General features: G+C 42.5%; 1 protein-coding gene across 1 annotated transcript in view; it reads left to right on the top strand.

Annotated features, from left to right (window-relative positions):
- Positions 1-24,930, top strand: part of ATF6 (activating transcription factor 6) — a 73,814-nt gene that overhangs the window by 7,237 nt on the left and 41,647 nt on the right. Inside the window, exons 8-14 of the mRNA XM_084291606.1 lie at positions 3,851-4,036; positions 4,450-4,541; positions 15,149-15,292; positions 16,832-16,957; positions 17,921-18,023; positions 19,144-19,208; positions 23,218-23,332. Coding sequence (XP_084147732.1) covers positions 3,851-4,036; positions 4,450-4,541; positions 15,149-15,292; positions 16,832-16,957; positions 17,921-18,023; positions 19,144-19,208; positions 23,218-23,332 — 831 coding nt within the window. The remainder of the gene's footprint in view (positions 1-3,850; positions 4,037-4,449; positions 4,542-15,148; positions 15,293-16,831; positions 16,958-17,920; positions 18,024-19,143; positions 19,209-23,217; positions 23,333-24,930) is intronic.

Genomic DNA, 24,930 nt, shown 5'->3' with positions numbered 1-24,930 from the left:
CAGCAGGGAAGTGCAGGGTTTTCAGCGCAGCCACTCTTCAGCAGGAGACTGGTGAAGAGCTTTTCACCACGAAACTGGAGGTGCTGCCTACGCAAGCCACTCTTCCAGTGAAGGACAGAAGCTCTTAACTGAAAATGCAGATTGCTGTTTCTGTTGGAATTAAAGGATAGGAAGGTACAAACGGGTCTGTGAGGGAATCCGGGTTAGTCATGTGCTTATAGGGACCCCTCATGTTTCCATCTAATGAGAAAGGATTTCATTCTGTCTCATAATTTTAATTGCTAAGAAAAATAAACTAGTTTATGCAAAATTACTGAGTGTAAGTATAGATTTCTGTTAAAGGATCCTATTTTCTGTAGGTAATTGTCAGATGAGATAAACTCTTAAATTCTGTTCTGTTGAGATAGAGGCAAAAACAGATTTTTCATAAGAGCAGAGAAATACTTTAATAGTTTTTTTATTCCCGCATTTAAGGTGCGTCTTCAAAGACAGCACCTTCCATAAGCTGATGTGAGAAGACATCTGATAAAAAGTTGAAGTGGTTTGGGCTTGCAGCTCTGTGCTGACTTTCTCAGTGTGTGTACACAAAACCCTGTGGAGAGCTGTTAATTTTAGTCATTAAATTAATTTTTACCCCGTGACCTGTGTGAGATACTCTTGCCGGCTTGTGGGAAGAATATATCATCTTGTGCCGTGCAGCTGGCATTTGAATGCAGGTTAAATTTTCCTAAGAACTGAGTTTTCTTTGGAAGACTATTTTGAGGTAGCAGTGTTTGTTTGTAAAATGTGTGACCCCTGGTAAAGACTGAAGATGTGGGACAAGCTGAGTCTAGCTAGTACTGTTTAAAATGAGGTTTTGCAATGAGTATTTCCCCTCTCCATATTTACATCTTCTTTTTTTTTTTTTTTTGGTGTAATTGTGTAATTTTTGAAGCTGGGAAGCAAGATTGCATCACTGGTTAATGTTTGGTTTTAATGTCATTTTTTTCTGTTTCCCAAGAACCAGAAGTTACTATCTTGAGCAGTAAATCCATACAAAACAACCTACACAGGGGGAGGCTGCAAAAAAAAGTTAGCAGAGGCGTTTGCTACCTTTCATCTGCGTGCAGCGCATGTGCAAGGCGGTGTTGTTCAAGCTGTCTGTCATAAACTGCTTCCCTCTCTTTCTTCTGATTATCAAAATGCTCAGCAAGCAGCATGTTTATCTTGATGCCAAGCCAGCTATGCAGTGCCTGGCTCTGTACTGCTTCCAAGGGTAAGCAGCACTGCTGTTTCACTCACACAACTCTTTCCACTTCCTGCGTCAGATTAAGGCAGGATCAGGTGTGCAGTTATGGTTTATTACTCCTGAAAAGCCAGGCAAGTGCTCGAGGGTTGACTGAGGACCTGAAACTATGTTAGGGTTTGTCACCTAACCCACAGTAACTCAGGGACACGAATAGTTGGTGTTCAGTCAAGGAAGCTTGAGAAATGAGTCAAAGTGAAATCGGTCTGGCAGAGACTGAAACGCAGTTATTGCACGGGGACCTCGAGCTGGCCAGGGTAGGGCTGCTGTCCGTGCTGGCGTTTGGAGAAGGCCGAGTAAAGGAGGGCAGTCTGGATAAGCACCACCTGAAACAGAGCTGGTGGGTTCTGAAACAGCCGCAGAGGTACCTTGGGGTGTACGTTAGTGGGCAAACAGCACACCAGTGCTTTAGCTCCGTGATTTCTTCGGAGAGCGCATAGATCTGCCAGATTTTCCAGACGCAGAATCAAAATATATCCAGTCGTGAATAAACCTGAACAAGTCTGCAAATAAATGGATGTAAACAAATTGCTCTTCTCTGTTTTGCTTCAAGATGCAAAACCTCTATAAATAGAGAGGAACGTTACGGTACTTGTTTGGAGTATCACACAGAGAAGCCAAAGCTGCTGCATGAACACATGCCTTGTTTTTGCATCTCTGGGTGGTTGAAGTGATGCTGGCACCAAACTTGTGTGTTCTGTACCTTCCAGTCCTCGGTTAGCCCGAATCTTTCTTTTTCCCCTCCGATGCTTTTATGTGTTTGCAGAAGTTTGCTTATGTTAAGTGTTGGAGTACTTAAAAAGTTCAGAGCAAAGCTTAGAGCTAATGAGAATATATTAACGTCCCTTCCTTTTTCACTCTCTGCTGAAGAGAAAAACTGGAGTAAGTACAAACAGCTTCACTTTCACAGGCTTTTGGTGGCAGCAGACTAGACTTGTAATAAATGATCTTTACAGAAAGCAGTTAGGTCAACATGGAGACGGCCCAAAATGCTAATGCACTGTAACGTGTTTTCTTAGTCTTTGTCACCAGACTGCAATATCATGAAGAAGGATGACTTCTTCAAACAACCTGTGGCCCATTTTCCTCGCAGATGCCAAAACTCTAGAGCAACATATTGTCTATGTGCAAGTATAGGCAGGGAGGGAGCTGCAAAGCTGTGCTTAGGATTCTTTAAGCAGCCAAACTTGCACTGGGGCACAGCATCTGATTTTTTTAATGCTACTGTTCTGTGACTTATCTTGTTTATTTTTTTTTCTTACACTAATACTTCTAAAATAGATCTCATCTTTTTTTCTTTAGCTTTCATGCTCTAATAGATAAAGGCTCCTCCAGTGTGTGTGTTGGTAGCTACTGGAGGATATTCAGGTCTGTGGAAGATACAGCGTTCAGTTGTCTTTCAAAGTAAACATAATTAAATCACATCCTGTTGCGGCTTAATGATGTGATGGAATTCTTCTGGTTTTAATCAAACAAAAAGCACGGTTGCCATTGCTAATCTGTGTGAAAAGGAAATCAACAGAGTAGTCTTTGAGCTTCGAGTTCCAAGTCGTTTTGTGTAGCTGTGCCGTATCGATCATCGTTGTCCTTGTCAGCAGCGAGATGCTTTCAGTCTGGGGCGTCCCACTCAGTGCAAACCACAAAATGAGTAAGTGGTAAATGATGATAGACTGCTCCTGCTTGGGAAAGAAATCAGAGTCGGCGAGACTGTTGGGGGATGGGGGGAGTTGCTTTGAATTGTCCCTGTCTGGTCTCGCAGACTGCCTGCCTGCTAGCGGTTGCAGTGCATCGTGTGCCCTCCTGCAGCCTGTTTGCTGCTGTAGCTTCATCCAGGAGTCTGCTTCGTGCGCTCTCATCAGAAACTGTTCTGTGAACGCAAGCATATGAAGCGGGACAATCAGGAAATTTGCATCAAAACCACACGTATGATCTGAATTAAACTGCTCATGTAGATGCTCACCCAGAGGACGCAGTTAAACTGCCACGCAGATGCTTGATACACATTGAACATGCACCCTGAGATCAGCAGCAGCATTCAAAATCCCAAAAACCATACAGCAGAGCTGGAAAAGGTACAGAAACGGGTGTAGTCAGTGTGGAAATGGTTTCTGTGCAGGAGAGACTAAAAAACTGTAGGACTTAAGAAAGCAGAGATCTGACTGTAGCCTGTAAAATGGTGTATGATAAAATGAAGGCGAAAGGCATCCTTGATGCCTCGCAGACCTGTAGATTAGCTGTGTATTTGCTTTCTTTGTGATTTGACTGATCGAGTCAAATTGTTGTTTGAGTATACCTTTTGTGTCCCCTGCACGTAGGAGAAGGTTGAGATTGCAGCTGAAAACAGAGTGCAGGGCCTGATTTTTAAAATTATCCCCGAGCTGTAACTCTTGGAGGTGAACCACGACAGCCAGTTGCCTCTGTGCTGAGCACGTTGGCTCTTTAGAAGCAGAGGAGGGGAAGCAATCTGCATAGACTTCTGATGAAGTAGAGCAGCAGAAATTATGCATGAAGCAGAGGCACTTTTAACTTGCAGGTTATTAACGGCCCTTGGTATTGCCTGTCTAGGTCAATGTCTTGAGAAGGCAGCAGCGCATGATCAAAAACCGGGAGTCAGCCTTTCAGTCACGGAAGAAAAAAAAGGAATACATGTTGGGGCTAGAGGCCAGGCTGGAGGCAGCCTTACTGGAGAACGAGAAACTCAAGAAGGAAAACAGCACGCTGAAGAGGCAGCTGGATGAAGTGGTATTAGAGGTAAGAGGCTGTGATGAAGATCTGGCTGTATATAAACAGTTGCTCGGGTGGAAGGCACTTGAGTGGACGCATGCAGGTGTTGACTGGAAGACCTTTGGGATTTTCTAGCCCAGCCTCCCACTCAGAGCAGGACCTCCACAAACTCTTGGTCAGGTGGGCTGCTGAATCATGTAGTCGGCTTTTAATTTCATATTTCATGGTGCTTCTGGAGATTTTACTGAAAAGATAGATTGGATCACATTGGAATATAGTATACAAAAGAAATAGTTTTATTTTCAAGTAGTCCCAGAGTGTATTCATACATAAACAGACAAATATAAATCTAAAAAATAAGATTAACCTGGTTCATTTAGCTTCTGTCATAACTGTCGGTGCCATTTTTTATTTCACATATTCTGTTTTTTTCTGCCTAGAACCAGAAGCTCAAAGTATCATCTCCTAAGAGAAGAACCCTGTGTGTGATGGTGATACTGGCTTTCATAATGTTGAATTATGGTCCACTGAGGTAAGATGCTTGAGAATTCCTCGTTGCCTTACACCAGTACACTTGCTCCTGATTGCAATCAGTAGTGAGTTTGCTGCCAGGTGATTTTTGTTTGAATTTTTAGTGTAGGCTGTGTTTGTTTTAAGCCTTGAGCCTGAAACCTGTCTTCTGTCCTTTATGCTTCTCCTTCACAGGGGCAGACTAATCTGTGTAATGGTTCCTCTTTTGAAATCATTCTGGCAACAAGAGCTGCATCTTGTACTTCTCATTTCTCTTGCCTTTGGCGTTTTGTTAACCAATGCAGAGTGTAGCAGCTTGCTCCACTTATACTTGAGGGGATTAAAGACCTGTGTTTTGAATCCTTTTAGAAAAAAAGTCAGAAAAGGCTATTTCTGTCCTTATAATTCATTTTTTGTTTGTTTTGTCTTGTGTATTTTGTCGTAAACTTTCAAACTGTGCAGATTTATTTCCACTTTTATTTATGCATACCTGTCACTAGAGAACAGCTGGGCTCATGAGTATATAAATCAAATGTTGGGCTTTTCTAATTCCAGTGTCTGTTAAAATGAGATGCTGAAGAGCCATTGTTGTCTTTGTCTCCGAGCTGACGGAGGATCTGCCAAAGATTCTTTTAACAAGTTATTGTTATTTTTAAGCTAGGAAGTCTGCTGGGTTCGTTGAAGTGGTAATCAAAAGTCTCATTTGAACTGTGTCAGTGGGACATGAGAATAGGGAGCAGGAAAAAAAATGCTTTTTGAAATGCCCATTCATTTCAAAAAGAAATCCACAGAATAGAGGAGATTAAAAAGGGTTAATGTTGTAATTACTACGTTGATAATGATTTGTTGCATGTATCTGTCTATTTAACCCATCTTTGGAACCTAAGGATCTTTTGTATGAAACTGTTCCCTTTCCCAAAAGGGGAGGATCTTTCGGTAGATTCCCAGTCAGCATTTGTCTTTAAAAGCCCTGTCAAACTAAAGGAATAGGATGGGATAAATCTGGAAGAAGACTTTGTTTCCATCTCTGGTAAACTTGTACAATGTTGGTGTTTGTATTTTTAATAACGCTAGTAAATTTGATAAAGGTGAAATTACTTTTGAAGTATTTGCATTTATTGCAAATACTGCTTCCTTGCTATCAGGCAGTAAAATACAGTGCAGTGTCTTAGTGCATTTAGCAATTATATTGGAATTTTTAACTTCTAAATGAGTTGGAATGCTTGAAGCTCGCTTAGTTTTGAGAGACCTGGAAACAAGACAGAAGATGAGAGTAGGAAGACCTCCTGCAGTGCTCTGAGGTTTGTGTGTCAGCTCCTCTACCCCCAGCAGTGAGTAACGGGTTGAGCTTGGTAGCACGAAACTGCTCCCAGAGTAGACTGAGAGGTCGGTTTGTGTTCATATCTCTGCAACAACTGGGAACTACAGAAATGTGACAAGGTTAATTTTTTGACCTGTTGGATGTTTAATAAATTAGATAAAGCAAAAAGAAATTCTTGCATGTCTGGCTGTTCCTGGCCAGTATAATACCCGAGCGTGCCAGTGTAATCACTGAGCCTTAACTTGGTGGTCTGCACCAGGACTGGATTTAGACAGTGAGGAGAAATGCCTATTAGCAAGGAACTACTCTTATCTTTCTGTTCTTTTTTTTCCCCTAGCAGCATGACTGCTTGCCCTGCAGTTAAAATACTGGATTATATTAACGTGGTGTGAATGTTGATTGTGCAACACCCTTTGGAAGGCCCTGAACGTGGGATATACAAACAGTTACTTCAGAGTTCTCTCCTCCCATATTCACTTCCTTACCCTCACAGAGGTGTTACTGAGTGCTGGCTCCGTGGATGTGATAGCCATGGCTGCTGTTCTGCTTAGACCTTCACAGAAACTTCCAACAAAGTGATGTTTTTCACTCTTTAACCTCTTACAAAAATACGAAATTCTTGTGATAACGTCCATGTGAACCCAGAGTTCATCGAAAGAAAAATTCCCCGAGTTGGCTAACTGTGGAAGATGTAATTTGTAAGCAGTGGCCAACTGGAGATAAATCTGATTTGAAACCTTGTGGCAGTGTTGCCATTTCCTCTGCGTAGGAAATCATTCGCAAACCTGCGTGGAGGCATGACAGCATTCAGGCACAAAATGTTTTGATTCAAACATATTAGCAGTGAATATTGTGTTATTTAAAACCAACGAACCGTTGCAAAGAGGGAATGACATCCAAACAAAGCAGAAATGTGGGAATTTCACCCCCTAAATTCTGCAGCAGATTTTGCAGTTCCCTTAGTTGGCTTTATTGTAAGATGCTTCTCGGTTTTCTAATCGGAAGTGATAGGATTCTTTGAAGGCTGGAGGTAAAACAAAGGAAGAGATATATCGGTTTTCTACTTCGCTGTCTATTTCTGTCAAATCAGAGAAGCCAGGGAAGTGGCTAGGATGGTTGGGGCTGGGGATCTGAAGCTCCTTGGCTTACAGGGGCCAGTGGCAACAATCCCCAGGTAGTCCCTTCCTACAGAGCTGCGTGGCCACATCTTGTGTGTGTCAAAGGTGAGATGTTTGTGATGCTTCGTGGAGGACTCTGAAGTCCTCTTCGTGGAGGACTGTTCTGCTATTTTAAGCTTATGGGAAGCAGTCCAGGATGTGGCAGCCCTTGGCAAACATGTTTAGTGGATAAAATTATTCTGCTGGCACAGAATTTTGCCTCCTGACAAATACATTATGCGTGTGGATAATCCGTGCCATTGAGCCAGTGAATATAGGAGTGGTGCTGGAAGTCTGGTAGGGAAGCCAGCTTATCAGAGCGAGAAACCTGTTAGAGAATTTTGGAGAGTCGAGTCCAGTTCGTGTAACTGATGACAAGATTGTCAGATGACCTGCAGCCTTGGAACTGGCACCATGATGTCTCTGGTAAAAGAAAGTCAAGTAAGTAAAGTACATGTGAACGGAATGCTTGCTGATCGCCCACGTGGCGTGTGTCGAGTTAACTGGAACTGCATCGCAGCACACCGTGCTACTAAACTATTCTGGGATTGTTTATATTGGATATTTGTATAGAAACTGAAACTTTCAATTATTAAAAGCAAGAGTAATTCAATGGGCATTCGGTTAGTGTAAGCTTCTCTTTGACGTATTTGCTTTATATTAGGTGAAAGGTGTCCAGGAATTTCTCGTCTGTGTGTCAATGAAGTATTCTCTAATCTGCGTGAATTATTTAGATCTGATTATAACACGCATAAAAAATTCCCTTTATTTTTACTTAAGAATGATTGGTGATGTGTATGAAGGGAGAAGGGCGCAGTTTAGATTTCATTCCTTGGAGAGGTCACCCTCTTGCCTCAGTCTTACATACCACGAGGTGCAAGGCAGGAGTTGGCAACGCGCAGTGTTTGCACAAAAGGCAGCGCGAGCACAGACTTTGGCACGCAGCAGGGCTGGGAGCTGGAACCACAACATCTGGAGGCAGGTATCTGTGAGAGGCAGTCCCCTGCCTTCCTGCTCGCCCTCTGTGAGAGCGTGCATCCGTCAGCACAGCCGGGTTCTCAGCTGGCATGGCACCTCTCACAGAGTGCTGACTTCTGGCATTAAGACATCTCTAACTAGCTGTGCGTTTTTTTATCGCTTACAATATGAAATCTGGAGATTTCTGGACTGTTACAATTCCTAGGTTGCTTTTTTTTTTCTCCCCTTTTTAATTTCGGTATTTGTGTTAGACCATGCCTGGGTACTAACCAGATCTGAAAATGTGTTGAAACAAGCACAAACAATGCTGAAACAACAGAAAATGAAGCGTACGTGCTAAAGAATTCCTGTATTTATTTTGGGAACCTTTTTCTTTTATTTCTTCTCCCTGCTCTCATTTGAACATAAATTATCTTGTGAATTTTTTAATGCAAGTTCTACATGTGATAATAATGTATTTGCAGGGAACCAACCAATGAGTTGCTAGAAGTGGCAGACTACTGGCCTACTTGTTCATTTATTTGTCTCTTTGTTTTATTTGGTAGGAATAAAAGGAACGTATAAGAAGTAGGAAAGGGAGAACAACCACAGAGGATGTATCTGTGTTTTGTGTTTGTACTTCTGTATTTGTACTTCTTGGGGCAGTAGCAGCAAAGCAAATAAGCCAGATGCTTGCTAGTGGCCCTAGCATTATTTTTTTGGGCTACAGAAAACATTTGGCTAGGTACTTTTTTTTTTGGCCTGATCTGTCTGTTCAAGCTTACATGATCATCATCTAACAAGAGTTTTTAAATATTTATAAAGATAGCCAGCCAGAATATCTCTCAACTACTATTTCAGCTATCTAGTGGACAGAAAACAAAACCAAACGCGAAGCTGGAGAGGGGAAAGACAGATCTGTGAAGATGTTGGAACAGGGAGTGTCTAGAAGTTGGTGTAGGTTTATTGTATTTTTTATTATTTTATTTTATTTTTTTCTCCTTACAAGTTGGCCATCTCTGTGTGGCTGGAATCCCTTTCAAACAGGAAAATAGACTTGATGATGCAACCAAAAATCCTGTGTTTGTGATGGAAGATGGCTGAGGTGGTGATTGATGGAACTAAGGAAAGCTGCTGCTTCAAACTCTCTTGTGTCCTGTTGACCTCCAGCAGCTGTGCTGGAATTTGCTGGCCTTTCATAGAGATTTCGTTGTAGCTCCTCTCTGGAGTGTCCAGATGGGTTTTCCTCTCCTTTCCAGGACTGTCGTGGACACTGAATAATCTATTTAAAGTTTAGATCCGCTGAGCAACCTGCAAATCAAGGCACCAGCCTGGGGAGCTGGGAGCTGGGATTTGTCTGCTGTTGTTGCAGGGCACAGCACGTGGAGAAGCAGCAGTTTTTGACTCTTGAAAGACTTAAGGGTGTGTCTGATTTCTTCAGCTGGTAGCACAAACATTAGGAAAAAAGCAGAAGTGGTAAGGTTAATCATCTTCTACGAACAAGGAGGAAGCTACCCTAGGGTAGTTCATTTGCATGCTGCCCCAGCCTGCTTCTTGTAAGCGTGAAGCAAAACACAAGGCTTCACCACTGCCCAGGCTAGTGTCCTGCCTAGTCTGCAGGCTGTTAGTCTCACGAGTGAGCTTGCTGAGCTATCAAAGCCACGTTATTTGGGCTGCCAAAGCTGCCATCCGTTGTGCAGAGCTGTATCAGTGGCCGTGGGGCTTAGAGCCTTTACTCGAGCCGAGCAATCTCGAGTTAATGTGTGGGAGAGCAGGGTTGCTCTGAGGTGTGGTGCCTTCAGTAGTGTTTTTCTGCAAGTTTGCTATTGTTTGAGTCTCGGTGCTGGGCTGCCTGATTAAAGAAACAGACACGTCTTACAGCAAGCGGGAGCCTGGGGAGCTGCTGCATACCTCAGCGATGGGATATTGGAAAGTCAGAGAAAGCATTTGTAGTTCCCTTAAAGAAAGCGCCGGCTGTGTGGGCAAAGCCTTCTTACCTTGCTGCCTGGTGCTGCTGAGAGACTGGGGAGCTGTGGGTCACCCCGTGCAGATTGCACCCCTGCTTAAAATGACAAGTTTTTTTGTTTATTTTTGATTGCTTGTTTGCTTCTGTTGCCCTAACAGTTCTTCCCAGCCGCGTGCGTGCCCTTTCCTCCCTCCATCCCAGCACGAAGGCAAGCAGGTTAGTTGCAACCATCGCTTTGAGAGGAATGGAGGGGAGCTCCCCAACCAGGCACCTTGCCTGGCCCTTGCTGCCTTCCAGCCGAGCTGGTGCCTGGTCAGGGAGCAGCGCTGATCTGTGAGCCTTCCTCATCACACCTGTGGCCTGCCCTCTCCTTCAGCTGCAGGGTAACCTCGCACTGGCTGCTGAAGCACCCCTAGGAGAGGTTCTGAGAACAGAATCACCCAAATTATGGCTGTACAACAGGTTGACTTTCCTGCTGTTTCTCTGCCTGTTGTGAGCCTCGATATCTTTCCACTTGTCTTCAGGAGCATGGTGGGTTTAAAAGGGGTCTATACCTGGAATATGCTAACAAACAATCAGTCGTACAAATGTTGATAGTCAAAGGGCTATTAATTTCTTCGTAAAATCATAGAGGAACTGATGAAATGTGAAAACTGTTAGATGAGTGCAGCAGGCATGCAGCAGTGCCGCGCTAGCCAGCTCCTTCTGGCTCCCAAGGAAATGTGGAGCCCTCTGAGTGTTTTAGGAGAAACGGCAGAAGCCCAGGAAGACGTTTGTGGCTTTAGTGCTTCAATGGGGGAAACCTTTTTCAGTATTTGTGATGGTGAAAGTGTAAGTTTCAGTGCTGAGCTGAGTGTTCATTTGAGTAGAAGGTGGCCCAAAGCTAGAAGATGTAAAAGTTAAGTTGCACCGTTGCTCTTGTGTTGTAATATAAAGAGCAAAAAGATGAGCTGAGTATTTTGGACATGAGTTTAGGGTCCAGCCTTTTCAGGATCTGTCTTGATGTGCTGGTAGCTTGACTAACACTGAATACTCTCGATTTTCTTACAAACTACAGCTGCAGGAGCAGGAAGCGATTCCTTCCTCCTCCTCCTGCTGATCACAGCCACATGTTCATCCTGGCAGAGCCGTGCCTCGAGCTGGCTGTGCTCACTTGTTTACCTTGTCCTGCTGGTGCAGTCGCAGAGCCTCGCAGAATGCCAGATAACACTCACTGATAGCTTCCCCCTGTCTCCATCAGTTCATCTGCTGGGAGTAGGACTGAAATATGCACAGGTTTCGCCCTTGATGAACTTTGCAGTTGAGGCTGCTTCCATCAGGCCTGCCCAAGCTGTGGCAGTAAGTGCCAGCCCACTTTGAAAGCACTGTAGACAATTTCCTAAGCAAAACCAAATGCTCTTGGTGTCAGTATTTGCTTTCTTCCTTTCTTTTTGAACAGCTTTATTAAAATGAATTGCTTTTTAAAGAAGGCAAACCAAAACACACAGGCTGTCCCTGCGACTTCAGTGACTTTCCTCGTCCTTCCCTGCAGAGCAGAGAGGCCGAGCTCCTCTCTCCAGTCCAGCACTCGGAGGGTGGCACAGGAGGAGACCTGAGGAGTGGGTAACGTCTTGCTGCTGCTTTGGGCAGCTGGGCAGCTGGTGCCCTCACTGAATACAAGCGAGAAAACTTTCCAGAGAGCGTTTGGAGTTGTCACAGCCTTGTCTGGAACCAGTTAGGAAAATGACAACGTCTTCGGTTGGAGGCTCCTAGCATTGCCAACTTTAGCCTGTTGGAAGGATCCCAGCTCATGCTCAGAGATAATTCTGTCCCCAGAAAACTCTTTGTTATGATGTTACGATTGGCTTTCATCTAGAAATTGCTGTGCAACTTGCATTTAAGTATTCAAAACTTGAAGTGCATAGGGTTGTTCAGCCAGAATTACAAATGAAGTTTTCAGCTCAGGCTCTTGGCAAGCCTTTCTTTCACGTTTATCAAACTGACGTTCAAACCAAAGGAGCAAAAATACAGCTAAAATATCAGGTGCCATTGAATTTCTGGAGAAACCATGACGGGAGTGTTTCTTTTCTTTCCCTCCTGTAATCAAATCTACACTTCTGAGCAGCCATCTGCATGGAGTAGTTAGTGGTTCTTTCTTTTTTTCCCCTTGGATCTGGTTTTGCATCTTAAATGAAGTGATAGCTCAGCCAGCTTAGACAGAGTGTTTGTGGCTGTGTGAAAACCCTTTAATGCCCGTGCTATCCGGAATGCTCAGATGAAGGCTACAAAGCTCGGAGAGGGACCCCAGGTACGTAAGTGTGGCCAAACAGAGAAGATCACAGTTCCCAACATCTTACTGGTAATCTTGGCCAATAAAGCCATTTCTTAGCCTTGATCTTTCTTGATTACTAATGTGGGGCAGTGACTCATTTCCTACAAAAACTAGAAATTTTGTACAGCAGATATGCCAATGTGCTTTTTCTTTCCAAAATTCTCATCTTCTGGACCAAAATAATGAAAAAAACAACACAAAACTTCCTTGCTTTGACCTTCTGTCATAGGAAAACATTTTGTTAAGCAGCATTTTCAGCAAAGATATCAATAGTTATCTTCAGAAGCTTTTTCCCCTCTTGAGGGGGGATCCTTTCCTTTTCATTGTTCCTATCCTCTTCTGCATCCTTTCAAACACCCAGCATTGACTTCATCTTCAGCCTCGTTGTTGGGAAACAACAACAACGAAGTGGGAGCTGGGCTGTATTTCAAGTTGCAGTGGGAGTTTTATATCTTATAAGACATGAAAATTCTTTTCTTATTGCATCATTACCACAAACCAAAGGAGCAAGGAAGGTCGATTACGTTTTTTTTAGCCATATTTGAGATCTTGGGAAAGGTACTTTTGGTCATTGTCCTACAAAAATGAATTGCAATAGGGGAAGTAAGTGTAGTCCATGTAGCATAAAGCAGAAATTCCTGCTGGTTTTGCTTCAAAAGAGTCCTTTTAGGGGGAGAAATAACAATCCTGGTAAAGGAAAGGGCACCGCAGTAAGTACTATAAATAATACCATATTTTGCCCTCAGGATTTTCTGTGTATGTTCTCAGAACTGGGAGCCATGGTTCATGCCTGTAGGGACTGCAAAAGATATTCCGTTCATCTGCTTCTTTATCTCTTGCTGCTGAAGAAATCGTCTTTCAGGCCAAAACATCCCATAATTAGCCAATGCCAAAAATGAAATTTTAATTTTGAGGAAAAGTTTAGGGTGTTTCAAGTATGAGAGGAGTAAAAATAGACATGTTCTCTATACTAAAGCTGATATAATGAAACGAGGTAGGTGCCGTTTTGAGTGGCTGTGCAGCTAAAACAACGACATTACAGCAACTGAAGATTAGCTGTGGTTGCACAGCAGGGCATATCTTTTTTCTGGATGGACTTGGTTTTGATTTCTCTACTTCTGTGCAGAGTTTGGGCTGAGCACGTTACGCGTGGTGCCTCGCTTCAGGCTTGTCACCTCCCAAGTTTGGACCTGAACTGCTAAGAGTTGCCTTTGCAGACCTGTCCTGCAAGAGAAGAAGAAAAAAACATCACAGAAAAATGCAGATTTGCTACTAGACTTCTGGTTAGGTTTTTAAAAAGCTCAAACTAAAAAATTACACGGCAAGTTTCTCTAGTTCAAAGTGTCAGTTTGAACAGGGAAGAAGAGGAGGAGGACAGGACAAAGTGCCAGACCTATAAGGCTGTCAGTAAGCCATCCAGCTTTCCATTCTCCACAGCAGAAGCAATGGATGCCAGCGTGCATCTACAGTAAGAAACTATCTGGAAGTATTTTTCTGCCCACTGTTGCTTTAGGGAAAACACCTTGTGGGCTTCTGCTGGCCGGGTTGTGTGCTGCTGCCTGGGGACCTGAAGGACACGGGGCAGTCCGAGCGATGTCTCTGAATTGCCCCCGCCTCCATGGGTCTGCAGGAGGTGACAAAATTACTTCCCAGGAGACCTGAGCTGCTGTTAAAAGGAGCACAAATACATTGGCAAAAGAGAGGGGATTGCTAGGCGACTACATCTGCGTGCCTTAGTTGTGGAATGTTTAACCTCTCGTCCTTGCTAGTTCTTCTCTTCCTCTGCTAGTACCATTTGCATTCATCGCCTGCTGCAACACGATGCCATGTAACAAATAGGAGAATGAGGTCTTCCCCTGCAGGGTTTATGCTCTGCTGCACAAGAGGGATGGGCACGAATTAAAATGTGCTATGTGAGCAGTGACCAACATGCGTGGCAAAGACCTCAGCATGCTGGGCTCTTGTATTTTTGCCCTTTTGCTGTGTTGCTGGCGGCGATGCTCTGCTGCTGTCAACCAGGAGCGTTAGGACTTGCCTTTGATGTGTATTTCGGGAAGCAACCGTGTTTACAGAAAAGCAAAGCCAGTCTCTGGGAAGGACGTGGTGAGGTGTTGCTTTCCTGCTTGCAGGACTTCTCTCTTGCAAATCGCCCTTCTGAACCAGGCGGCGGTGGATCTCATGTAGCAGTCGCCGGGTCATTTTTCCAGCTGGTGTGAAACGCCACCCTGCTTGGCCTCGGGAGCAGCACAGATGTGCTGACACTGCCTGGGTGGCTCAGCAGGCCCCGGGGGAAGATCCTCCATCCAGTGCAAGCAGAGCAGGAAGGCAGGGAAATGGGACCGTGCCCCGCTGCTGCTGTGGAGGTGGGGTTGTCAGCCCTACCAGTGACTCTAAATCCATCTAGTTTTGGACATAAATAAGTTGTGTACAGTTCTGTTAAATGTCTGGCGTAACACTCCGAGCCTGCAGCTGCACAGAATTAGGGAGCTGTATTTTATTTACGTATTGTATTTGTATAAACTCGTCAATTAGCTTTGAGGACGATGTAAGTGGAAGTATAGAGGTACTTGGATTTGAACATAAATTATTTTCTTATGCCTGCAGATCTGTGTTACAGATTGATTTCAGTTTCAGCAGGTGACATTTATGGGGCAACAAGAAAAACAGAGCATCAAAATCCTTCAAACGAGTAGAACTGAAGAAGAGAATTGCTTTTCTCCCTATTAGTGCTTTCAGTGACAGTAATATAATGCCAAAAGACGTCATGTTTTTACATAAGATGTGACATGAACCTTATTTATGTGACACGGCAGCAGCCAGAAATGTATCCACCTGAGTATTTACACCTTAGGGTAAAGTGTCTTGCAGACCATGTGGATGTGAGTGATACATTTTGCTGTGTCTGTTCTGTTTCCAGTGTATTCGAAAAAGATCCCAGTGGAGCTGACTCCCCTGTGAGCTCCAACCACCGGACCCGAAATCTCCTGGAGTTCTCAGCTAGCCAGGAGTCCAGCACAGCACAGAAAATACCTGATGACATAATTTCCGAGAAGAGTAATAGGTAAGATGAAAACTTTTGATGTGTTTTAAGTGGCAGAGGGCAATGTTGCTTTAGACCTCACTGTCCTTCCATCTGGGAACCTTTTTGTCCAGTATTATTGCAGCTCTTAAAGAGCAACTGAGCTTACAAAAACGGTGTTTTGAAAGCTGATGATCTCTTTTTTAAATTTTTATTATGTAACAGTTTACTGTGCTGCTTTTCAAATTAATATGTCATTTAATCCACAGGATTACCCAGTATGTAGAGGTGTACAGCTGGCAAGTTTTGCCTTGCTATATGCTATTAAGGAGAGAGTGGTGAAAGAGAATATATAAGCAAGTGTGTGTCAGGGAGATTTTTGTGACCTTCTTCAGCTCTTCATCTGTTTGATTTTTGTTCCCGATCTTTATTTTACCTAGCAGAATTGAGATATTTGTTTTATTATCTATCTGTCCTTACTTTTCAAGTCGCAATATGCATTTTCTTAGTTACTCAAGAGCGGAGAAGGGAAGCTCACAATTGTGAGCATACTCTGAACTTAAGAAGAACTGCACTTTTTTTTTTTTTTTTTTTTCAGAAATTTCTGAGTCCATCCTTGTGCTTACCCATTATTGCATCATGTAGTTGCTTTAAAGATTCCTCGATCTCTAGCATTCAGTGCATAAGTAATTGAACATATAATTGTCTCCAGACTGAAGTCTGGCGAATCCAGCTCATGTTTTCCCCTCACAGGATTTATCCTATCAGATTGTCCCTTTCCAGTAGAGTATTTTGGCTGGTTGAACAAAGCCAGGCACAGACGTGCAGAAGGTCTTAATACATTTTGCCATGCAGAAGACAATAAATCACAAACACTTCAGTGCTGTAGCCATGGTGAGGGCTTTGTGTCCTATGTGGCACGTTTCAGACCGTGACTTATGTGACACTGTAGTAGAGAGGTTCTCTTAGGAGGCTGTGCTAGTGCCTGTGATACAGTTAACCAGGAGAAAGGAACATTATTCTTCGATTTGTTGCTGAAATTGCTGTGGATTTGTGTATTGAAATGCACGCTCTTTCTCACTTTTTCTCGTAGCTGAGCAAGCTGCTAGAGACTATTGGAGATGTTTGGGAAAGCAGTCCTCGCCACTTGGTTGTAACATGGTTTCTGGCTGCTCTGTTGTTGTGTAGCTCATGGTCTTTGTATCCACATGGTTTTAGTGGCTAATAAATTCAGTATTTCGATAGCAAATCCTTCACAGCTCTGGAATGAAAGAGAAAGTTGTCTGCTGAGATCTCTCAGTTTACATCTTATGAGAAATATTCTATGGGCTGCATTTCCTTTCAATATCTGCCCTATTTGGGAAGAAATTTTGCAGCCACTAATGCTCATCTGTCTGCCCCGTGTTGAGTGCCACCAGGCCCTTTGGAGGACTTGCCTAGAACCACTGATTTTTTGATAGAAATTATTCACCTGTTTTGAAGGTCTCGTAGCAGCAGCTGTAACCTTGGCGGGTTTGCCACTGGTCATTCTTAATTTTCTGGGTTTGGTCAAAGGTTGGAGTCTTTTTCTCTTTTTCCCAGGTACGATCATTCAGTGTCTGACAACAAAGCCCTGATGATAGTATCAGAAGAACCACTATTATATATTTCACCACCACCACCCCCACCCCCCTGTCAGCCCCTGATCAACCGGACAGAGTCGCAGAGGTGAGCAAACAATTTTTTCTGAGCATTTAAGCATTTAGTAGGAGCAAGCTGTGTGATAGGTGAGTGGACAGATGGCTCTGGATGGTGTTATATCCGCTCATAGCATTCATCCAGTCTGGGACCACTGCCTCTGTCAGTGTCTGTGCTGTCCAGCACCTACTTCCATGGAGACATGAGACTGACTTTGATCTTCGTAATCTTCTGATGTTTTTTCTAATGATTTTCACTAGGTATTCTCACTGGTCACTTAGCAATAACTGAATAACAACTTTCTGGTTGCCTGGAGGTTTTTAATGACTTAAAACAGAAATCACTTCGTAAGTGGAAATGTTTACAAAATGGAAATCAAGGGCACTTCCATCAGAAATACGCAAAAGATGATCTCCTACCCTTCAACTTCCAAGACAAGTAAACTTGACGTTGCAGATCTGCTTTATTCATTATTGGGAAAAACTTAGCTCTGTTTTTTTTTCCAAAGATACAAGTGTATCACCAAAATTAGCTCCATTCTGCTTTGCCCATTCTTTCTCTCAAATTTATTTGCAGTATTTTAGCTTTCTTAGCCAATATTTAGTCTTGAACTGATGATCTTTTTCTTTTAAATTTCAGTAGCCCTTCTAGTAATTTAAGAATTACTGTTCATTGGGCAAAAGAAAATTCTGTATCTGCTTTATGTTAAAACATCCATAATTCATATACTTTATGGATATTTAGCCAGTTGGACTCGATGATCTTTGTGGGTTCGTTCCAACTGAACAACTCTATTCTGTTCTATTACGTATGAATTCCCTTAAAATTTAATCTTTCAATTAAATTTGCTGCTCTGGTGTTAAAAATAAGATACGGTAAAGCAAAAGAGTACTAAACTGCAGCGTGTTTGAAGTGTTTTCTATAATTAAAAATTTTGCCACTGTTCTTTGAAACATCTGTTCATGCTGTGTTGTGTTTGTTGTTTGTTTTTAGGCTAAACCATGAACTTCGAGGGTGGGTTCATAGACATGAAGTGGAAAGAACAAGGTCTAGAAGGCTGTCAAATAGCAAACAGCAGAAAGCACGGGTTACACAGGTAGGCAGGTTTATACTGGTGAGTCAGTATCGTGACAGGATAATATAAAACATAACATAAACATAAAAATAAACATAAAAAAATAAACATACCACAAAAATATTCAATGTTACTTGTCTGTGCTTGTTATTATATACCAGAGTAGCAAGAGTGCCTGTAATTAGGGTTACCAAACGCTTGCCATTTTAAATTGCTGTTTTTGGTTGATAATTGTGTGTCCAGAGTTCTTGTTGGGAATACAATTTTTCATTCTTGGTCTCATATTATTTTTTAGCAGTCCTCAAAACATGTTAGTTGTTCTCTAAAATTAAACCTTTTATATGACTTCTCTGTAAGGTTGTGTAAGGTTAAACGGTTGATGGAGAAACACAACCTACTGCACATTGATCAGGCTGACTGGTAAGAGGCACAGCTGATTGTTGAAATATTTCTTGCTAAAAGGATACATTTTGGGTAAGAGTACAGAATTATGAGATTTGTGTTCATATTTCCCCTTTTTAAAAATGCCTTTCATCTACATGGCTTATCGATAGCAAGGACGTAATTAAGAGCATGAATTTTTGAAGTCTTTCATTTGATTAAGAGATAGGAACAGCCTTAAAAGGAATGGAACTTCACACTGTGGGCAACACAACACGCTTCTAGAGAAAAATTGTTGAATATTAAACTTCTCACCGATGTCCAAAAGACATCAGTGAGATGTCAAAGGTAAGGCAAGTTCAGGTGTTTCTCGTGTCTCAAACACAAGAGATGTGCTGTGGGTAGTACATTTTGGCAGAGAGACAAAGTGAATATGACCTAAAAGAATGTATGCAACTACTGTGTATGGTACCTGCATCTCTTATTTGTGTCTGAGCGTGTGACTTTAAATTTGGCTGTATTAAAACACTTGCTTTTTTCTTTGATTGCAGCTTGATTGCTGGTTACCATTTCAGTTAGTCACTTGTCACCAGTGAAAAAGTGTGCATTCATTGTCCAGGGGCACTAATTAACCCCTGTACCTCCGTAAATATTCACTCTGCTACATCTGTGCTTCATGTTTTTTGTAGTGCAAAACCAAGAGGATGTTTATTGTTTTACATTTATCTTTTTTTTTTTTTTTTTTTTACCTCTTTTTCAGAGCTCCCTCAGTAAGAAAGTAGATTCCCAGCTAATGGCCATGCCTTATACAGACACCAGCTTCAGGTAAGGCAAAACAATTGCTTTATTTTTGCTCTTTACTTACTAACATCATTTCTCACCAACGGCTGGTGAAAAATGCTTATTTTCACCTTGTCAGGTTTCTTAAGTGAGGGGCTAGCTACATTTATTGGCCTAATTTCCATCCCTAGCTGCTTCTAATGTTTCAACCTACACGTAGAGGAACCCTTATATCACAGCTCTTTTCTGGGGTCTTCCTACCAAGAAGTCTGAAGAAAATCATTACTTCACTCAGCAGGGTCCCTCCCTAAACAAATCAACAGATTTGAATCGTTAAGGGGAAATAAAAGGGGGATTGTTTTGGGACTGCCCTCTCCTGCTTACCTGTCCTGTCCATCTTCCTGGAGGATAGGAAAAGCTGGAGAGAAAAGCTTAAGGAAAATAAAAATTCTCTCTCCTGAATTCTCTGTGACAGTGTTTAAAAGGATCTCTGTTTCGAAGTGGCAAGGAAGGATAAGGAAAATGGAGTACAAAGTGGACTTTTTATTGAAGGAACATACCTGAAATGTTGCTATTGAAAGTAAGACAGCTGTGGACCTTCTGTTTGTATTGCAGCAGCTTTGAAAGCAGGACAGTCTGGGAGAAAATAGTGATCTGTAGGCAAGTGTTCTGGAAACGAGGCTGGCAAAAAAAAAAAAAGAGCTTTCTTAGTTCTACAGGCAGATGTAGGATGACCGACAAGCTTATTCTCATGGCATAAGGTAGTTTATATACATGCCTGCATTACTCCTAAAAAAAAAAAAAAAAGTATTGAGATTATTAAAAACAATCTGTGACATGCAGCTCCGCATGATATAATTTACTGTGCTCAGAAAGAAGTGAGTGTTTTTTTTCTGGACAAATGATGTTTAAGTGAACAGGACCAGTGAGTGAGTCAGGGCAGCTGCTTGCTGGGACCGTCCTGGAACTGCTAAGAACATAGAACAGGCTTCCAGTTTCTCCCTGAGACATCAGCTATTAGATGCTCCATGATATCACAGAATTGCAGAATAATTAAAGTTGTGAGGCATCTCTGGAGATGTCCAGTCCAACCTCCTACTTGAAGAAGGTTTAATTTCAAGTGGCTCAGGGTGATGTCCAGCAGAGTTTTGAGTATCTCCTGAAGGAGAGATGCCACCAGCTCTCTCGGCACTTGTCCCAGGGCTACACCACTGCCGTTGTGAAATGTTATTCCCTTGTAGCCAGCTGGAATTTTTCCTGTAGTAATTTGTGGCTGCTGCCTCTTACCCTTTCACTGTGCATCTGTCAGAAGAGACTGACTGCCTCTATCTCCTTGTAAGCCCCCGGTAGGAAGCTGAGGATTGCAGTCGGAGCCCCTTCAACCTTCTCTTCTCCAGGCTGATCAAACCCTGCTCCCTCTGCCTCCTGTCTCTCCTTGCACATCCTGTGCTCCAGGTGCTGACGGTCATGCAGTTGCTGCCCAGATGTGTTGCTGACTTGTATTTGGCTGCTCTGCCAGGACCTCAGCTCCTTCCTGCGGCCCATGTGCTTCATCGCTGGGAAGACAGGAAAGATGCTGTTTATCTAAGTTTGTCATTGATGCTATCCATGAGGCACTGCCTTTGGAAAACTATTAATGAGCTAGGAGTTTTTCTGCAAATGTCTAAGTCAAAAACTAAGCTACTTGTAAGCTTTCTGATACTTAACATAAGTGCATGCAGACAGCCACAAAGCTTTTGTTAATGATGCAAGTGCCGTTATTCGGAGCATGCTGTCAAGACTTCTTTTTAGTATTGGTCTTGCGCCTGGAATTTGAGTGACTGTTTCCTTCTGAAATAGCCTTATTGTTGACCTGTGGATCTCGGGTGAATCCATGAATAAGAGGACATTAATAGGGTTTGGATTCATCTTTGTGGTGCTGATGATATCAGCAGTGATGTAAAGTGTTGCAGTGAAGTCAAAGCAGAGCAAGATCAAAATGAAGATGACTTTAAAAATCATTAAACACCCCCAACCCACTTCAGTCCTTTTAGCTTTCATCGGGGGTTATTTTGATGAGGCTTTCTGCAAATGTGTATTTGGGGCTCTGGATATCAAGTGCTAAAGGACTCTCCAGCTTTTTTCCTATTTCTGAATTTTGCACTATTAAAATCGCGGTTCTTGGTGAATAAAGCACTGTGTCCACAGCCTCACTGCTCGAACAACAGTCTTGCACCATGCTTGTGCTTGGTGATGCATAACAGAGAGCCCTTATAACTCTGAAAACCATGAAGACTTATTTATATCATAATAAGTGGACAGATTCAGCACCACCTTTTGGATACATATTTAATATGATGCTTTCTTGTAATATGGTAAGGTATTGCTAAAAAAATTTGGTATCTTTGTAGCTGGTTTTGGATCTTCAATCTCTTCCTTTCCTTCACGGAGCAGTCCATAGTGAGTGCTCTTAACTGCACACAGGTCAACATGGTGTAGTACCGGTAATTACTGGTGTTACTGGGAGTTTGGAGCTGGCGATGGACCTGTTCCATGGAACCAGCAGAGCTCAGGGAAGGCCCAGTGGTTTCCAAGTGCTTTGGAACAACTTTCTCCTGTGGCTGGATTTAGAGTTATGAAAGGCTGTTTTCCAGGTCGAGCTGGATCTTCTGTAGCGTGGGCGAGCAAACGGAACTGTGGGACCTATTTCAGTTTTCAGGATGTGTTTTTACAAAGCAATACGTGGGTGTGATGCCTTTTATCACAGTGCAACTTCAATGCCGAATCTCAGGGGTGTTCTAGTGGGCCTACGTGTTTTTGTGAATGAGTAATCGAGTTCAGATTAGCTTGGATCTTTGTTTCCTGTGCGTGAAGGACATGATCTGATCCCTCACTTGCATAGGGCTGCTAATGAGGATATATGGAACAGCACTGCCTACTCTTAATCCCCCAGGACTTTCACCCCTCATCTCGTTAAAGGGAAGCCTGGCTTGGCAGCTGCAGTCCTCTGATTGCAGCAAGGCAAGATTAGCAGTAGGAGAGGAGATAATGGTGGCCTGCTATTACTGCTGCTCAAGAAAATCACTTGATGATATATTTGTGCCTTGTTTTCTTTGCGTAGTTATGTATATTATAGAAACATACCAAAATAATCTAAATGAGCCACCGTATTTTAAAATCTGGGTCAGCACAAGACAGTTTGGGAGGAGCAGGCTCATCAGTGATGGTGCCACAAATACTGCAAACAGATAGCATGCTATTAACGTGGGGAAGAATTCAAATAACTGGTTGAAGATCCAGCTAATGGTTTGTCTAAGTACAGCTTTCCCATCTGATTAAATATGTTATTTTTGAGTGGGAATGGGATGATAGCAATATCTGCTGGGAATTTCTCACCTTTCCAAGATAAACAGTGGATAAGTACCACGATTGCCTGACTTGCCAGTGTGTCTGCTTAGAATATTTCAGACAGTGTCTTTTCCTCGTGTCTGATATCAGTAAGATGAGAATTGTGAAAAAGTATGAATTATATGAATGTTACGAATATCTTATTTTTGCTCCACTGTCTAAATAGAAAATCAAGAGCAAATCTGTGAATTGACCAAAGGCAAAAAAAGAAGGCAGGTGAGAGAGAAGATGAAGTTGCCACTTACAAGTAAATAAATCAAAAACTGATTAAATGTTTTGATTTTTCATTTCAGAATAACATTTTGTTTTAAAATTTGCTATGATCTGTTTTCAGAAGTCATCGCAAATTTCCAGACATTTTAGATTGATTTGAGACTTTTTATTGTTGTTGTTGTTGAGCTAGTATGTGGCTTTTTGCTAGCCTCCAAAGCATGATCAAAATTAAGCCTGAAACAGTTTCCTGGGGCAAGACTTTTAAAGCACTTTGAACTCTCAAAAAGTACGCAGTAGTTCTCACTGTCTTCACCTATGTTTAATGTTCCTCGTGCTGCTCTCAGTGCATAAAGATCTGCTGTTCTTTTGAAAAGCAGGTGTTTATAGCCACTGTCTCACTGAAGTTAAGTTTCTCGTGTCTAAAATAATTACCTTCCCCCTTTCTTTATTTCAGCAGGAACTCAGGGAACGAGCTGCAAGTGTATTATGCCTCTCCAAGGAGCTATCAAGACTTCCTTGAAGCTATTCGCAGAAGGGAAGACACATTCTACGTGGTGTCATTTCGCAGAGTAAGTTTATATGAATCTGTAAGACTGTTTCTGACACCGTACCTCTTTCCTTGTGATACAAAAGATGATGTCGTCAAGGTTGAAGCTAAATTCATTTCTTCGTAAGTGATGCCTCAGCACGAACTTCACAGTAAAATGGCCAGATCATGGTCTTTTCAAAATATGCCTATCGTGGTTAGGAATGGAAAGAGAACTTTGCAGGAAAAGTTGCAGTGCACGGGCAAGACAGCATGAAATTGTATGAAAAGCACAGAGAAGCAGGATTTGAGGGAGTATCTGGAGGTGAGAGGCAGTCTGCAAAGAAGGGGTCTTCCTCTTTGTGTAGTAAAAACTGCACAGAGAGGTAAAACACTGTAAAGCAATAAAACACTGATGCAGTTTCATCAGGTAACTGGGACTGTTTGTTAGACACTGTTGCTGAAAAGTTAATATTGACTGGTATAGTTAAAACATTAGGTCGTCGAGTTGTTTAATCTCAGCATAGATGAGGTATGAGCACTATGCCTTCTGATTGAATAACTTTTTTTTTCTGGAAACAGTCATAAAATCCTCCAAAGCCAGCATATGATCCCTGCTACTCTGCAAGAATTGGAGAGTGGAGTTTCATTGCTCTTCCTGGGCTGCCACCCTGCTCATTTTTCCAGATGTGCGATGTTTCTGTTACAGATTGTGCAGGCAAGGAAGGGATTAAGGAACACAATGACAGTTTGGAGAGGGAATCTGTGCAGGGCCAAGCACAGTAAGCTCTAAAGACACAGAACCATTCTGTGAGTGTTGTAAATGTGTTAAAAGCTCTTTCAGGGTGTATGTGGCACAGAGCTGTGCTTAAAGGCATTCAGCTTTGCGTGTGCACCTCATCATATCGGGGCAGATTGGCAAATCTGCTTTGCTAATTTCTTCCTCTCAGCCACCCTCCTCCCAGCCCTGGCTTGACATGTGTAAAACAGCAAATGGTCCAAACCAATTCTTTTTTTTAAAGTGATCAGGATGGGTGAAAGTGTCCAATGAAACCGAGAGGCACCAATTTTTTAAAAAATAAGTGGTTGTGTTGCTCTGTCAAGCTCTTTACCACAGCAGTTTTATGGTCAGATGCTTGGTGGGAATGAAGGGAGTGTTCAGAGTTGTGTAAGGAGAACTGGCCTTCTGACAAGCCTGTGCCTGCTTTGAGAACAGGGCATAAAGTTCTGGGTTGATGCAATACCCACTGGACCTGACTTGTAGTTAAACACTTACTCATGATAGCAGGCCAATAATCAGAGTGGTTAACTAGATATTTGTTTAATAGGTGTAAAAACCTTTTGTGCTTCAGGGTACAGGAAGAAATGTACCCTGGGCACAAATTAATTCTGCTAGCTCAACATAACATTATTTTTATCTTCCCCTAAAATAGTCTCAATTGAGGTTTTCTGTGTCCCATATTGTGGCTGTGCAGGACTTTTCTGCTGGTTTGTGACTTGTAAGTTGAGATGGATGATCTCTTTTCTGTCCGTGCTGGAATACAGCATCAGCTTGTGCTCCAGCGTTGTCTGGCATAGCCTCACATTTGCAGCACAGTTGGTGAGAAAAAGTTGTTTTAAAACTGGAATTACAGATGTGTG

Source organism: Netta rufina, assembly GCF_964035555.1.
Source record: "Netta rufina genome assembly, chromosome: 8".
Classification (NCBI taxonomy): domain Eukaryota; kingdom Metazoa; phylum Chordata; class Aves; order Anseriformes; family Anatidae; genus Netta; species Netta rufina.
This window is presented reverse-complemented; position numbering and strand designations above follow the sequence as displayed.